The sequence below is a fragment of the Danio aesculapii genome, chromosome 13 (genome assembly GCF_903798145.1).
Source record: "Danio aesculapii chromosome 13, fDanAes4.1, whole genome shotgun sequence".
NCBI lineage: Eukaryota > Metazoa > Chordata > Actinopteri > Cypriniformes > Danionidae > Danio > Danio aesculapii.
In genome coordinates, this window is record NC_079447.1 from 51683497 (window position 1) to 51700148 (window position 16652).

General features: G+C 39.5%; 1 protein-coding gene across 1 annotated transcript in view; it reads left to right on the forward strand.

Moving 5' to 3' along the window:
* The first annotated feature begins 378 nt into the window (after nt 1-378).
* The window catches only part of hcrtr2 (hypocretin (orexin) receptor 2), a 53126-nt gene continuing 36852 nt past the window's right edge, over nt 379-16652 (forward strand). Inside the window, exon 1 of the mRNA XM_056471392.1 lies at nt 379-610. Within this exon, the coding sequence (XP_056327367.1) occupies nt 388-610 (223 nt within the window). The 5' untranslated portion in view covers nt 379-387. The remainder of the gene's footprint in view (nt 611-16652) is intronic.

Genomic DNA, 16652 nt, shown 5'->3' on the forward strand with positions numbered 1-16652 from the left:
AAAATGTGCAGTCTGTCTTCACAGTATTGAAAAATAGTGCTCACTGATAATACGATTATTTGACTGTGTGATGTGTGTCGTTTATTATTCGACATCCTCCCGATATCTACATTTAAATAAACATGAGTATCCAAACATTAGAAATGAAGCACATGTGAGCTCTTGAGGGACTCTACAGGTTTATACTATGACTTCAAAACGCTTCTCAGTCTTGCAAACTAATTGGCTGTAGATGGAGAGGGTCCACGGTGCATCACGGAGCATCTCTCTCTCTCTCTCTCTCTCTCTCTCTCTCTCTCTCTCTCACTCGCTCTCCCTCTCTCAGTCTGTCAGTCAGTTTCTCGTTGTCGGAGACCCGCGATGCTGGATCGGGTTTTCGTCTCAAACATGTCCGGGATCTCCGTTAACCGCGCCTGCAACTCCTGCTTCACCTCAGCCCAGCACCTCAACTCCTCCGCGGACACAACCTCGCATTCCCACGCGGAAAATGAGGACGACGAGCTCCTCAAGTACATCTGGAGGGAATACCTGCATCCCAAACAATACGAATGGGTGCTCATAGCTGGATATATACTGGTTTTCCTCGTGTCTCTGGTCGGAAACACATTGGGTAAGTTTTGACGCGCGCGCGTAACTCACAAAAATCTCATCAGCGCGTTCACGTGTTATTGAACGATCTACAGGTTTCCAAATCACATTTGGTATTTAATTAAATGCATAGAATCTAAATAATTACATATGCTGCTTACAAACCTGCAACATTAATACATTAAAAATAGCATTCCGGTTTTGGTCATATATCGGGTCAAATACATCAACAACACACCGCTTTAACATACCATTTCCAACGCACAAAATGCTTATAATAATGGGAAAAAGTGCTCTATATATTATTAAAATCACTCTAAGAAACAAATCCTTTTTTTAAAGGAACTGTTTACTTGAAGAAATTTTTGGGAACCGTGTAAATGAGATATTAACATGATGTATGGACTATAAAATCGGGCGTCGTGGATATTAAATTCATTAGTAGCAATGACTAGGCTCTCTCTATACATATATTCACAGTATAGTGAATTCGGATGAATTTTGAAGTCAAGATGTATTTACATTTTGCATTGGTTTTGATCTCTTTTCATTCCAATGACAATTTCAGATCTACACACATGCAGGCGCACAATTGAGTCTACAACCTTAACAAAAACGTCAAGCCTCCGGATTTCTCCTTTGACATTTAATCCTTTTCTCTGTTTGAAGTGTTTATATGTAAATCAAATCAAATGCTGCGTTGCTCTTTTACAACCCAATAGTGATGGATTTATACAATTCTGTATATGAAAGACATTTGAATATAATACTGTGCTTTAGGGGCTCAGAATCACTTCTTTTGACATTGGAGTTTATTTAGCTGATTTGTAACTACCCTATACTTATATCTGGGAAATGAGATTTGCACATTTATGTATATTAACCATGGGTCCTTTAAATATTGGGTTGCTTGATTTGGAATTCTGGTGGCACGGTAGTGGGTAGTGCTTTCGCCTCACATCAAGAAGGTCGCTGGTCAGTAGGCATTCTGTGTGGGGTTTGCATGTTCCTCCCGTGTTGGTGTGGGTTTCCTCCGGGTGCTCCGGTTTCCCCCACAGTCCAAACAAATGCGCTATAGGTGAACTGGCCGTAGTGTATGTGTGCGAATGCAAGAGTGTATAGGTGTTTCCTAGTACAGGGTTGTTGCTGGAAGTGCAACAGCAGTGTAAAACATATGCTGGATAAGTTGGCGGTTCATTCCGCTGTGGCGACCCCTGATTAATAAAGGGACTAAGATGAAAAGAAATGAATAAATGAATGACTTGGAACTCTCAAATCTTTTTTGTGCAATTCTCTTTAAAGTTGCAGTTTTTTTTTTTCATCTGTTTGTTTTTCAATAAAACAGAATTATAATATACACTCATTGGCCACTTTATTAGGTACACCTCACTAGTGCCGAGTTGGACCCCCTTTTGTCTTCAGAACTGCCTTAATCCTTCATGGCATGGATTCAACAAGGTACTGGAAATATTCCTCAGAGATTTTGCTCCATATTGACATGATAGCATCACGCAGTTGCTGCAGATTTGTCGGCTGCACATCCATGATGCCAATCTCCCGTTCCACCACATCCCAAAGGTGCTCTATTGGATTGAGATCTGGGGACTGTGGAGGTCATTTGAGTACAGTGAACTCATTGTCATGTTCAAGAAACCAGTCTGAGATGATTCACGCTTTATGACATGGTGCGTTATCCTGCAGGAAGTAGCCATCAGAAGATGGGCACAATGTGGTCATAAAGGGATGGACATGGTCAGCAACAATACTCAGGTCGGCTGTGGCGTTGACACGATGCTCAATTGGTACTAATGGGCACAAAGTGTGCCAAGAAAATATCCCCCACACCATTACACCACCACCACCAGCCTGAACCGTTGATACAAGGCAGGATGGATCCATGCTTTCATGCTGTTGGTGCCAAATTTTGACCCGACCATCCGAATGTGGCAGCAGAAATCGAGACTCATCAGACCAGGCAACGTTTTTACAATCCTCTATTGGTGAGTCTGTGCCAATTGTAGCTTCATAGAAACAGAATTGTAGCCTCAACAAGGCATTTGCACTCACAGAACTGCCGCTCACTGGATATTTTCTCTTGTACGGACCATTCTCTGTAAACCCTAGAGATGGTTGTGCGTGAAAATCCCAGTAGATCAGCAGTTTCTGAAATACTCAGACCAGCTCATCTGGCACCAACAACTATGCCACGTTCAAAGTCACTTAAATCCCCTTTCTTCCCCATTCTGATGCTTGGGTTGAACTGCAGCAGATCGTCTTGACCATGTCTACATGCCTAAATGCATTGAGTTGCTGCCATGTGATTGGCTGAGTAGAAATTTGCGTTAACAAACAGTTGGAAAGGTGTACCTAATAAAGTGGCCGGTGAGTGTTTCACCAGTGAGTTTTCCATTACAGAGAGATTATGGAAGGCTTAGAAATTACACACTTTAAAGCAATATGTGGCATAAAAATTAAAACGTGCTAATTTATTTACTGATGCTCATCAACCGAGAATATCTTCAAACACATCTTTAAACAGTAGTTTTAATAACTCAAGTCTTTTGTCTTTGCCATGATGACAGTGCAGGATATTTCACTTTGCAAGATTCTAGTATTCATTTAGCTTAAAGTGCAATTTCAAGGCTTAACTAAGTTAATTAGGGTAACTAGGCAAGCTAATTAGGCAAGACATTGACCAAAAGTGCTTTGTTCTGTAGAAAATTAAAAAAAAAAAACAGAAAAAAAGCAATTCTTAAGGGGGATAGTAATGTTGACCTTAGCAGTTTTCAAAATAAATGTGATTTTTATTAAATGTTTTTTTTTTTTTTAGTTATAAATGAGTTGTGTGGGCTATATATATATAGAGAGAGAGAGAAATAAAATAATTAGTAATTGTTTCTCTTCATCAGAGCTGTCTGTCCAAAAGTGGTACCTTCTGCAGCTTTTGTTTTTCCTGTGTTTAGACAGGCAAGTGTAATTGTGATGCAAGCCTTTTACTGAATTTGTCAGGATAGTTGCAACTTAGATATCGTCTTTATCTCAAATCTGTGTTTATATCTCATAAATCTGCCATTTATCAATTCTAAGAAAAAAAGTCTTAATGTATATATATATATATATATATATATATATATATATATATATATATATATATATATATATATATATATATGTAAGCTGTACTGTACTGTAATCTCATGGCAATTCGTAACATTTTGATTTAGTGGCTAATTTGTATGAATTCGTACGATCTCATTCGTACAATTTATTACGATTTGCTCATCCCCCAATGACGCTTGGGTTTAGGGGTGGAGTTTGGTGCCACGCCTCCTTTCTAAAATCTTACATTTTCATATGACTGAACTCCTACAGATTAGCCACTAATACCGAGTTCAGACGATTTTTAAAGTAGTCATACACTCCACACCACCACCAGTGTGCAGCATCCACTTGGATGATGCGACGGCTGCCACAGGACAACGGCGCCAGTGTGCTTCACCACACACCAGCTATTGGTGGAGGGAAGAGACAGTGATAGAGCCAATTCGGTGGATGGGGATAATTGGGAGGCCATGATGGGTAAGGGCCAATTGAGGGACTTTGGCCAGGACACCAGGGTTACATCCCTGCTCTTTACGAGAAGTGCCATGAGATTTTTAATGACCACAGAGAGTCAGGACCTCGGTTTAACATCACTTCCGAAAGACGGCGCCCACTGCCTACTTTTACTCGGGCATTAGGACTCACACAGACCACAGGTTGAGTGCCCCCTGCTGGCCTCACTAACATCACCTCCAACAGCAACCTAATTTTTCCCATGTGGTCTCCCATCCATGTACTGACCAGGCTCAGCCCTGCTTAGCTTCAGTGAGTAACCGGTCTTGGACTGCAGGGTGATATAGCTGTGGTATGTGAGGGTGTACCTACTGTAGTGTGTGTGTAAAGTTTCAGCACAAAATAGCCCACAAATAATGTTTCATAACTCTCTGAAACTGACCCTTCTAGGCTTTGATCCTAATCGTGTGGCGTTTTGGTGACTGTCGCTTTAAATTCAAATGAGATTGTGCTTTTTACAAAAGAGGGTGGAGCTACAAATGCCTGTATGTCAGCATAGTGGCAGATTCATGAACAAGACTAACGTCCTATGCTAATGAGGGAGAGATGGTCGCTAGTGGGCGGGGCTTTCCCCCTATGATGACACGTACAAAGGCAGAATGTCAATCAAAGTGTTTCTGCAGACTGTTTATATCAAGTCTGATTATAACAAATTAAATTTATATATTTTTTACTATCAGAAGCTGCTTATATTCACACACTGCTGACACAAAACTTGTGTTTAAAACACTTATAAAATTGATTTTTGCACAATAGTTCCTCTATAATAATGATAGACATATAAAAAGTGCTATTCAGGCCATATACCAGCATTATACATTTCACCTGAGGTCAAGGATTATTGTTTATAAAGGTTTTTATAAAGCAGAGTTTTTTCTAAGGCAATAGTGTGAGTAAAGTGAGTAGTTTTACCAGTCTCTGAACGCACACAAGGATCATATTATTAGCTGCTAGATCTAGCACTGTAATTCCTATTATAAAGAACAGACACTGCAAAAAATAAACAAAAGAAGAAGCTTTTCTTAAAGTTTTAGTCTTGTTTCTAGTCCAAATATCTCAGAATTCTTAAATTAATGAGCACTTTCTAGACAAGCAAAAAACACTGTGTTGTTTTCAGAAATAATAAGTCAAAATTAAGTGAGTTTTCCCATAAAACAAATCAAATAATCTGCCAAAGAGGTAAGAAAAATAACCTTATATCAACGTGAAAATAAGATTACTTTTCTTGATTTAAGAATTTTGAGATATTTTGACTAGAAACAATTGCCATGAGCATTGGGTTAACCAAAATATCAATCAATTTTGGACTTTTTATATGCAATATGCAAATAAAGTACTGTTTTATAGCATTCTCCATTAAATAAATTGCTTATTTAGTTAATTAATGTCTAGTTTAGTTCTTGGTAATAGACAGTAATGCTTGGTTTTCTCTGGTCTAGAGAGGACCACCTCTAGAGATATATAAAAACTGCTGTAGTGAATGTGTGAGCCTGCATTTGTTACCAAACATAATCAGCGTGATGTGCAGAATCCAATTTTTTAAAGTAGGGATGAAGCTGCATGCGTGGAAATAACATCACCATAGTCTGATGTGCATGGAAAAGTGTTTTCCGGCCGTCTTTCTGGTTCCTAATGTTCTTATGAGCAAATGCCACGGACATCAAACTTAATGCAACGTCTCTAACGGCGCCTTAATCTAAAAGCTGCATTAGAAGAGAAGATTTTCAGCCAATAACATCCTAAATAAGCATTGATGTGACTGTGTATGGCTAACAAAAAAATTTCTCAGTATGTTTTGGTGAAGTGTGCATTGAGTTATGAAATGTGTTGTGACTGAACACTCTCTGAGCCATCTAAAGGTCCAGTTTTTAATGTTGTAAATGTCTTGTGATCTTGATTATACAACTGTTAGGCCAAGCACCACCGAAAGACTTTTACTGATGAACATCTGATGCGTACGGCACGCATTTTTGGAAACACATCAGCAGATTTGAAGTCTGATTAGTTTAAAGGTCCCATGAAATTAAAGCTTTTTTAGATGTTAGTATCAGAATTGTTAGCTTTTAAGATATCTATAAGCTAGTGCGCTTTAAAACAGTGACACAATTCACATCTCTTCACAATCTGGCCTTAAGGCGACGGTGAAGCTGAATAATAAAAGAATAATGCCAACATAAGTCTATATACTCTGTCTACATTATGATTTTATGGTTTAATTAATATTTAGTCTTAATTTATTTGAAAATCCTTTACTTATCTAGATTAGGCTACGTGTTTTTGTGGAGGAACATTATTGAATCCTTTGTAAATGGCTTTAGCGCAGTCGTGCGCTCACTGAGCAGCACTGAACACGCTTTCACTGCTGCTGATACTGATCGGGATGCACTACTGATCTGGCTAATTTAGCAAGTTTTGGGTAGGATTGTTTGTTCATCTTCCACCAGCCAAGAACATCCATTTTATTTTCCATGACAGCAGTTTCAATGACCTGGTCATCTTCCCTGTCAGCTTGCTGTCCATTGCTGTTTAGCGCTCTACCATAATACGCAGTGTACGAGCGACCACAGAAATACCTTGGTGGCTAGAATGACGGTTCTTTATGAACTGGCGGCTGGCCTGACCGCAGTCAAAATTCGCTCTTTTTGCCTTCACCGTCATCATTTATTTCACCTTCGTAGGGAGGGATTTTAATGTTGTAACAAACGATTTGATTACTGTCTCACGCTAATCGAAATGCATCACATGACTGTTCATTTACCACGCAAGCCCAAGCCCGGCCCAACCCCGTCTAAAATGATAGAAATTAAACCTGAACCCACCCGAACCCGTTGAGTCCCATCAGGTTTGGGCAAAGATCTTCAGCTCTAGAACTCGCATTACTTGTAATGCATTACCCCCAACACTGCATATACACAATTATTATATCTTTGATGCAGCCATATGCACAGGTTCTGACCTACAAGTTGTATTGATTCAATGAAACTAGTACAATGAAGGTACTACCTTATTCAAATGCAAAGACAATAAATGAGAGTGTAGGAGACTTTAACAGATACAGATTTAACAGTCGAAGGCCATTAAAAAATGATTATTCATTATACATTCTGATGTGCTTTGGAGTTTGTGAGGTGTAATAGCTTCACGCATTAACATCTAAATTAACTGCTTTTACTAACATCGCTGATATTTATTGACTGAATCAAAATTAAAATGTCAAGCTACACCAATGAACATCATATCAAGTATCACTCAACGTAACACACATTAGAGAGAGAGAGAGAATTGTAAATCAAGGACATACTAGAAATCAAGGATATACAAATGTTGTGTCAATAGGTTAAATGTTTATTGTTGTTGTTGATTACATATTAATATTATAAATAATTATGTTACAGTTTAAATATTTCTTATATGTCATACATTGTACAAGAACTTATATTGAATAGCTTTTATGTAGACTTCCCTTTAGAAATATTCACTGGGGTGAAAAGTGCGATGATAAGCTCTTGGTGTCATTATTGCATATGTTAGATGAAATATGAGATCCCCATATATATATATATATATCCGACAGCTGGGTTGTTTCCTGTCATTTGGGGAGCTGAAGTTTTTCCTCATCTGCTTTCATTATTACTGGTTTGTATTGTAACTCAGTCCTGCATGATTGCTGTGCATAAGCGTGTCTTGATAAGCTCCCCTAATGAATAATATCTGCTACATGCATCATCCTTTCCATGCTTATCAGGACACTTTGCACTTCTCTCATGGTTTATTTGGTGAAACATATTAAGCTACACTGCGAAAGGCGATTAGTTGACTTCATTAAAAAAAAGTGAATAAAAGTGGCATAATTAAACAAGTTACAATGGGTTTACAGAGAGGTTTGTGCAGTTAAAGATGCAGTATTCTTAAGCTTTAGAGGAGTTAAACAATGTAGATAATGCACCATCCAGCAAGCCACTCTTTAGTCACCAAAACTGACTTGTGAGAATGGATGAAGACACAGCTGTTGAATGGGCCTGCAGGCCAGAGCAGAAGATGAGGTGATGTAATGACCTCAAGCCCCCGGCAATATTAGTTTTGGCACATTTCTCTGCCTGGCCCACAACTTTCCTCATTCTCCAGGGATGTTCCCATCGGTCAGTGAATCCCAGCTTATAAAGGTGTTATGGACAGCTCTCTTCAGCCAGGAGAAATGATCATCTTGAGGGCTGATGCCGATTCTACCACTAAAACCTTCTACTTCCCCCTATCCTTACAGTTCATGGTGAATATGTCAGCCTGTACAAATTCTCTTTTGGTTGGACGGGGTAGGGGAAAATGTCATGTAGCTCTTCAAATTGAGATTTTTTTTTCAGTACAATTGAAGGGATATAAGAAATGTCTCTGAATACACTAGCTACATGCAGCAACATGACTGCAAAAGCAAGCAAGGAGACCCACAAACAACAGGCTCATCATGAAAACATACCCCCGTATATATTTCTGGAGAGCACGAATTATGTAGCCAGAGCAACGTACGGCTGCATTTCATCTTTAAAATGAACGTTACGGGGTGGTATGATGCCACAGATGGATTCTGTTTCTTTTTTCAGCTGACTGCTTACCTTCATGTGGACGGCTTTTCCGCTGTTACCAGTTTGCTCAGTAGCTCGCCATGTATGTCGCTGGACTTGAGACGCAGAGAGGAGTTGACCTTGGTAACGGGGTTTGGCGAAGTCTGGTTCCAGAAAGCATGTAAAACAAAAACAAAAGGCAAAAAATAAAATAAACAAGTAAATAACAGAGTAAGAACGCAGTAAAATCAGAAAACGTGGTAAAATCAGGCTATTTACTTTTAATTAAACTTTTTTTATTTTTATTTTTTAAAGATTTATTTTCGGCCGTTTTGCCTTTATTAGATAGTACAGTATTTAGACAGGAAGCGAAGTTGGAGAGAGAGAGGTAGGGAAATGTCCTTGAGCCGGGATTCGAACTCGGGACGCCCTGACGTGCTACTGCACCATATGTCGACGCACTAACCACTAGGATTTTCCCTTCCTATCTGCATGCTAAACAGACACGTCTCCATTTCAAATAACGAAACTGAGCACGCAAGTGACGCTATATGTGGAAGTCCCCTTCTGTTGACGCGCAATATCAGACCAGCGCATTACAAGGCCCTGTTTTTAAATTCAATTTCAAGAGTTCCAACACAATCTCACGGCAATTCGTAACTACATAAGTACGATTTGCTCATCCCCCAATGATGGTTGGGTTTAGGGGTGGGGTTAGGTGCCACACCTCCTTTTTAAAATCGTACAATTTCGTACGAATTAGCCATTAAACTGATAAACCATACAAAACTTTTCTCGTGAGATCAGGCTGAGAGTTCACACTTAGCTGATGATTGATTATAAAGCGAGTTTGGCATGCTGTCCCGGGAGAGAGCCCTAAGTTCATATGATCCTTGAGCCCGGGGCTCCCTTCTGTTTGCAGGGAGAGAGGGGAGTTTGAGCTCAGGTAGGTCTACCCCTCCTTGTTTAGAGAAGATGACAGATTATAATTTGCCTTGTAGAGATATGCTGCTGGTTAAGAGTTCGACTATAGTGTTAATTTAGATTGATCAATTCACTTATAACACTTGTTTTTTGGAGTGTGGGAGGAAACCGGGGGAAACCTACCCGAGCACGGGAAGAACATGTAAACACCGCACAGAAACCACAGCTGGCCTGTAAAGGATTTGAACCAAAGATGTTCTTAATGTGAGGCAACAGTGCTAACCACTGGGCCACCGTGCCGCCCTATAGAGGGAAAGGTGGAGGAGTGGGGTGGAAGGGGGGATTCTTCAAGGCGAAGATAACTGTAGTAAGAAACTCTGGTTATTTATAGTGAGCTAGGAAGCATCTGATTGGTGAATCATGCATTAGTTAATGCGGGACGAGCCGTGTTCAATCATAATCACATGTTCCTCTCGAAATTAGTTTATAAATAAACTTCACAAATACTTAACATGGAGGATCAAAGAAGTCCAGTGGGCCGCATGTGGCCCAGGGGCTGTAAAATGCCCAGATCTGTTTTAGGTACAAAATGTACACTATAATTAATTCCCAGAAACAGCCTTTAAAGGGCACCTATGGTAAAAAAATCTACTTTTCAAGCTGTTTGGACAGACATATGTGCATGTATGGTGTATAGACTGTCATATTGGGGTGATATAAGCACAACCTGTACTTTTTTTTTCAATTTAACAACATAAAAAACGGTGGACCAATTGGAGCGGTTTTCAAATCGACCGCAACTTTACGTAGGAGAGCGGTCCCCCCGCCCACCCAGAAGCTCCCTGTGATCTTAACTAGCATGCGTTTTAGAATTCTAAACATCGGTTTCTATCAGGGTACACTCAAGTCGACGGCTGGGCGCCGCGGACCGCTGCAGAAACCGATGTTTAGAATTCAAAAATGCGTGGCGTGATGATTCGGGACACTTCATGCTTCTGGTGTGCCACAGAGAGTGTCTGGTGTGCCGTGTCACGGCTTCGAGCGGCGCATCCGGTGCCTCAGTCAAAGTTAATTCAGTGTGCGTGGTTATTAGTTTCTGTGTACAAGCTCAGCACTTGAAACTAGCACACAGTTGGCTGTTAAACTGTACAAAGACACAAATGATTTTGTACTCTCTGCTTGGTCTGTGTCAGAGTCGTACATGTACAACTGAATGGTGATCCTCTCTCTCCTTCTCTGAGTCTGCCTGTCAGACTCTGTTGCAAACGCAGAGCGGGTGAGCTCATGGCCCCGCCCCCTTGTTACATTGGTGGGAAGCCGAAACTAATTTACATGTGAAGCAATACACCCATAAATCAGCGAGCTGTGGACACGCCCCCAACATGACACTTTTTAACACATTATAATAAAACAATCTGAATTGTGTTTTGAACTGAACCTAAACTGGCACACTCAGAAGAGCCATAATATTAATATTAAATCATAAAAAAGAGGTAAACTATGTGCCCTTTAAGAGTTTTATCAAGAAGCATAACATCAGTTTAATCCATCTAATATAAGTAAGAGAAAATCATTGCACTTTTAAGTATTAATAGCCACGTCCAACTCTTAATAAGGTGAAGAATCAGGAGAATCAGGACTTTCCTTTTAGCTTTAGGGATTCCAGTTGGCACATGACAATGCTTTGATTTTTGCGGCGGTCTATTACTTCACTTAGAGCGTTTTCAAAGCATTCTCGCAGTGATAGTAGCTCTGCTTCTATTTCTGTCTTTCCGCTGGTTTCATGACCACTCTGGCTCTGGATGTTTGATCAAACCCCCACAGCACAGCCATGCACTTCCTGAGGAAGAAAAAAGCCTGACACTTATCAAAGCCCTGCCACAGAACTCTCACCTGCTAGAGAAAGGCATAATTGCAGGATTGCAATGAGATGATATGAATGACCCTTGAGGAGAGGGAGGAGAATAAGATGTAAAACCCAGCATGCAGAGGTCCGATCCTGCATCGTTTAGCTAAACGATAGTTGTTCAAAAGTAGAATCAATCACAAAGCTGGACTTGCACTTATGCTGATTCTCCAGTTTCATATGGAACGTCCTACTGGGATTTATTCACACCCATTATATTTGTTAATTAAAACCAGTTCGTTTTAATAAATCTATCATTAGGTTAATATGTTTTTTAAAGGTTATTCTGGTTACAGACTCTTGTCTATGTGAGAACAGGAGCCTAATATGTGGTTCATGTGCTTCCGAATCTGAAGGCTTTCTAATTGATTCATACATGCAATCATGCATCTAATCAGCTGAGCATTTGCATGAGATCTTTGATTGGTCCAGTACTCGCTGAGGCTCCTCCAAATCAGTGGACAGAGTCTCGTTGGTATTCATGCTACGTGTTCATGCATGGTATATATAGCATGGTGTTCATGTTCATATACAGTATATTTATAATACATTTTTTAAAGAACTTTTATTGCATGCATGAAAAATGACGTTTGTTTAAACTAAACTTATAAGGATTTCATTTTATCCTGTGTGAGCTTTATTAGATGAGTTTTATTGAAAGTTTTGATAACTAAATCATCAGCTCAAAAGCATTTATTATTATTAAAATTTATGTTAAATATGGATCACATTTGGGTGGTGCAGTGGGTAGCATGATCGCCTCACAGCAAGAAGGTCGCTGGTTCGAGCCTCGCCTCGGCCAGTTGGCATTTCTGTGTTGAGTTTACATGTTCACCCCATGTTCGCCGTGGGTTTTCTCCGGGTGCTCCGGTTTCCCTCACAAGTCCAAACACATGTACTATAGGGAAATTGGGTAGCTAAATCGTCCGTAGCGTATGTGTGTAAATGAGAGTGTATGGGTGTTTCCCAGTACTGGATTACAGCTGGAAGGGCATTCGCTGCGTAAAACATGCTGGATAAGTTTGCGGTTCATTCCGCTGTGGCGACCCCTGATTAATAAAGGGACTAAGCTGTCAAATTTATAAAAATATATGTCTCTAGTGACATATTTTGTGATGGTAGTATTTTTTTAAAAGGGAACCCTGGGTATCAAGTCTTGTATACAGTGCATATATACACTCACTGGCAACTTTATTAGGTACACCTTACTAGTACCGAGTTGACCCCCTTTTGCTATCAGAACTGCCTAAATCCTTCGTGGCAGAGATTTAACAAGCTACTGGAAATATTCCTCAGAGATTTTGCTCCATATTGACACGATAGCATCCATGATGCCAATCTCCCGTTCCACCACATCCCAAAGGTGCTCTATTGGATAGAGATCTGGGGATTGTGGAGGCCATTTGAGTACAGTGTACTCTTTGTCATGTTCAAGAAACCAGTCTGAGATGATTGGTGCTTTATGACATGGTGTGTTATCCTGCTGGAAGTAGCCATCAGAAGATGGAGACACTGTGGTCATAAAACGATGGACATGGTCAGCAAGAATACTCAGGTAGGCTGAGGCGTTGAAGAGATAATCATTTGGTAATAATGGACCCAAAGTGTGCCAAGAAAATATCCCCCACACCATTACACCACCAGCAGCAGCCTGAACCGCTGATACAAGGCAGGATGGATCCATGCTTACATGTTGTTGAGGCCAAATTCTGAGCCGAGCATCTGAATGTGGCAGCAGAAATGGAGTCTCATCAGACCAGTCAACGTTTCTCCAATCTTCTATTGTCCAGTTTTGGTGAGCCTGTGTGAATTGTAGCCTCAGTTTCCTGGTCTTAGCTGACAGGAGTGGCACCCAGGTGTGGTCTTCTGCTGCTGTAGCCCTTTTACTTTTACTTTAGCAGACAGTCCTGTCATCTGTATTTGTCCAGTGCTTAAGTGTTTGCATGTGGTTTCTTTACTATGCGACACACTACGTAATCAGTGTAGCTTGTTTTTTCAATGACCTTTAAATTATTGATTTCATTAAGTTCCACTAAATATGCTAAACCGAATCAACAATAATCAGCTAATGTCACACATCTGCTTATCTGTCACTCAAGATGTCAAGATGTGTTTGGTAATCCACAGATATTCATGTCTTATTCATGAGCCGCTCATACCTATATTTAGAATTTATTTTCTGCACAAACGCTTCCTAAACAAACTCATTTACAGCAGTGTAGTGTCTAAACAAACACTCGCGGTGAGGTAAAACAGCACATAAATCAAGACGACTGAGGAAGCGTTTGATAATATGGAAACTAGTGCTTTTAATCATGTTTCATTTTAGCACGTACGCTTCTTTATGAGGATGTTTTGAAGCCTTTTATTGGGAGTTTGCCTGTTCTGTGCTGGTGTGGGTTTCCCCTGTTATCCAAATCATGCAAATTAAGTTGTTAAAGGCATGAAATGATTCACAAATTAATTAAAGCGTTGCACCTTTTTGTGGCAAAATACTCATTAAAATGCACCCATGGCCATATTTCTGCTCAACTAAAGCTGAACATGACTGAGCCTGGAATCTCAAGGGGTTTTTCCTTTATTTCTGTCACCTGATGAAGTTAGTTTTTTTGCCACTGCTCCTTTGGCACCTTTTTGGGGATTTAAGTTGGGGATAAAATACATGCAGGAGGATATTATTGCAGAATAAAGCCTGACAAGTTTATCAGCAGCCCGACATGAAATGAAGCACTGTTGAATAAGACCGAAGGGTTTATTCTGAGAAAACAACCATCCTGGGTGTACTTTATACCACTTTTTACACTGCTTCTTACTTAAACATGAGACACAACACAATGTTTTGAGCTGTAATAGTTTATTATTCTTTAAATAAATGCATAGCTTACAGAACCAATAAGTTGGAGTATAACCTAAACTGTGCACTATTCAGACACAAGATGGCGCCAAACAGTCAAAAACACAAAGCTGACAGAAACTAAAACAGCTGATGGAGTATACACTAACCTGAGCATTATTCAGACACAAGATGGCGCCAAACAGTCAAAAACACAAAGCTGACAGAAACGAAAACAGCTGATTGAGTATACACTAACCTGAGCATTATTCAGACACAAGATGGCGCCAAACAGTCAAAAACACAAAGCTGACAGAAACAGCTGATGGAGTATACACTAACCTGAGCATTATTCAGACATTAGATGGCGCCAAACAGTCAAAAACACAAAGCTGACAGAAACAGCTGATGGAGTATACACTAACCTGCGCACTATTCAGACACAAAATGGCGCCAAACAGTCAAAAACACAAAGCTGAAAGAAACTAAAACAGCTGATGGAGTATACACTAACCTGCGCATTATTCAGACACTAGATGGCGCCAAACAGTCAAAAACACAAAGCTGACAGAAACAGCTAATGGAGTATACACTAACCTGTGCATTATTCAGACACAAGATGGCGCAAAACAGTTAAAAGTAGTCAAAAATCCCTAACACATCGTATGTATGCGCATGATGTCATTGTTTTCAAAGACTGGCTGAAGATGGCTCAAGGAAGAGGGCTGCAGTGGGTGTAATTATATTATGCAGCATCTGAAAAATGTCCCTAGCTAGGTCAGTAGATAACAGCGGTGTGTAATATCATTGTGCTGCTGCAGCCATGAGTGAAACTCATTCACTCATTTTCTTTTCAGCTCAGTCCCTTTATTAATCTGTGGTCACCACAGCGAAATGAACCCCCAACTTATCCAGCATATGTTTTACGCAGCGGATGCCCTTCCAGCTGCAACCCATCACTGAGAAACGCCCATACACACACACATACACTACAGACAATTTAGCATACCCAATTTACCTGTAGTGCAGGTCTTTGGACTGTGGGGGAAACCAAAGCACCTGGAGGAAACCCACGTCAACACAGGGAGAACATGCAAACTCCATACAGAAATGCCAACTGACCCAGCTGAGGTTCGAACTAGCAACCTTTTTGCTGTGAGGCGATCGTGCTACCCACTGTACCACCCTGGTATGGTAAGAAACTCTTTCAAATTTTTGAGCGGGATGCTAATGGTCTAATCCGATTCAATGATCTATGCTAAGCTAAGCTAATCGTGCTCACAGAAAAAAGCGATTAAGGATTAGGAAATGGTAAAACTTAACTGTTTAACCTTAGGTGAGTTGTAAAATGAGTATATTTAATAAATAAATGAATAAATAAATAAATAAATTATATATATATATATATATATATATATATATATATATATATATATATATATATATATATATATATATATATATATATATATATTTAAGAAAGAACTTATAAACAGCTGGTGCAACCCGTAGTTGTTAAGGTCAAGAAATGATTCACAAATGAAGCCTTGAAGCCTTGCAATTTTTGGCCACAAAATGTTAATCAAGATGCATCTGATTTTCACATTTCTTACACCAAAGGGGAACGTTTTGGAGATGGCATTTAAGAATTTGGTCGTGTGTGTTGTGTGTTTTAACATGACTGTATGGTATGGACTGTTTCCAGTTAAAGAAAAGCAAAACTGTGTCGAGTAGTAAACACTGCCAGTGCAATTGTAGGTGAACCACAAAGACTGCTAAATGAAATGTATCTAATAAGAATTAAACAGAAAGCTCATGCCATTATTAAAGATTCTTCCCATCCCTTAAATATAAAACTTCAGCTTTTACCATTAAAAAGAGGAATTTTAGGAAACCTCAAGTAAAGAAAAATGTTTATGAAATGTTGAATTTGTATATGTTGAAATGTAGTAAGAATAGGGTTAATTGAGTTTTTGATGTGATTTATGCAGTGATATTGAATGTATCTGTGTTACTTTTTTTGTGATATACTGGGAGAAAATAAGTATTCAACATGTAATGTTTTTTACTGGGAAAAAAAAAAATTCTACAGGAACTGTTGACATGGAATTGAACCAGATTTGGGTAAAAACCCAAACAATACAAACATAAAAATAAAACAAAACAAAAAATCTGAAAATAATGTGTAATAATATGTAATAACAATGAAATGACACAAGGAGAAAGTACT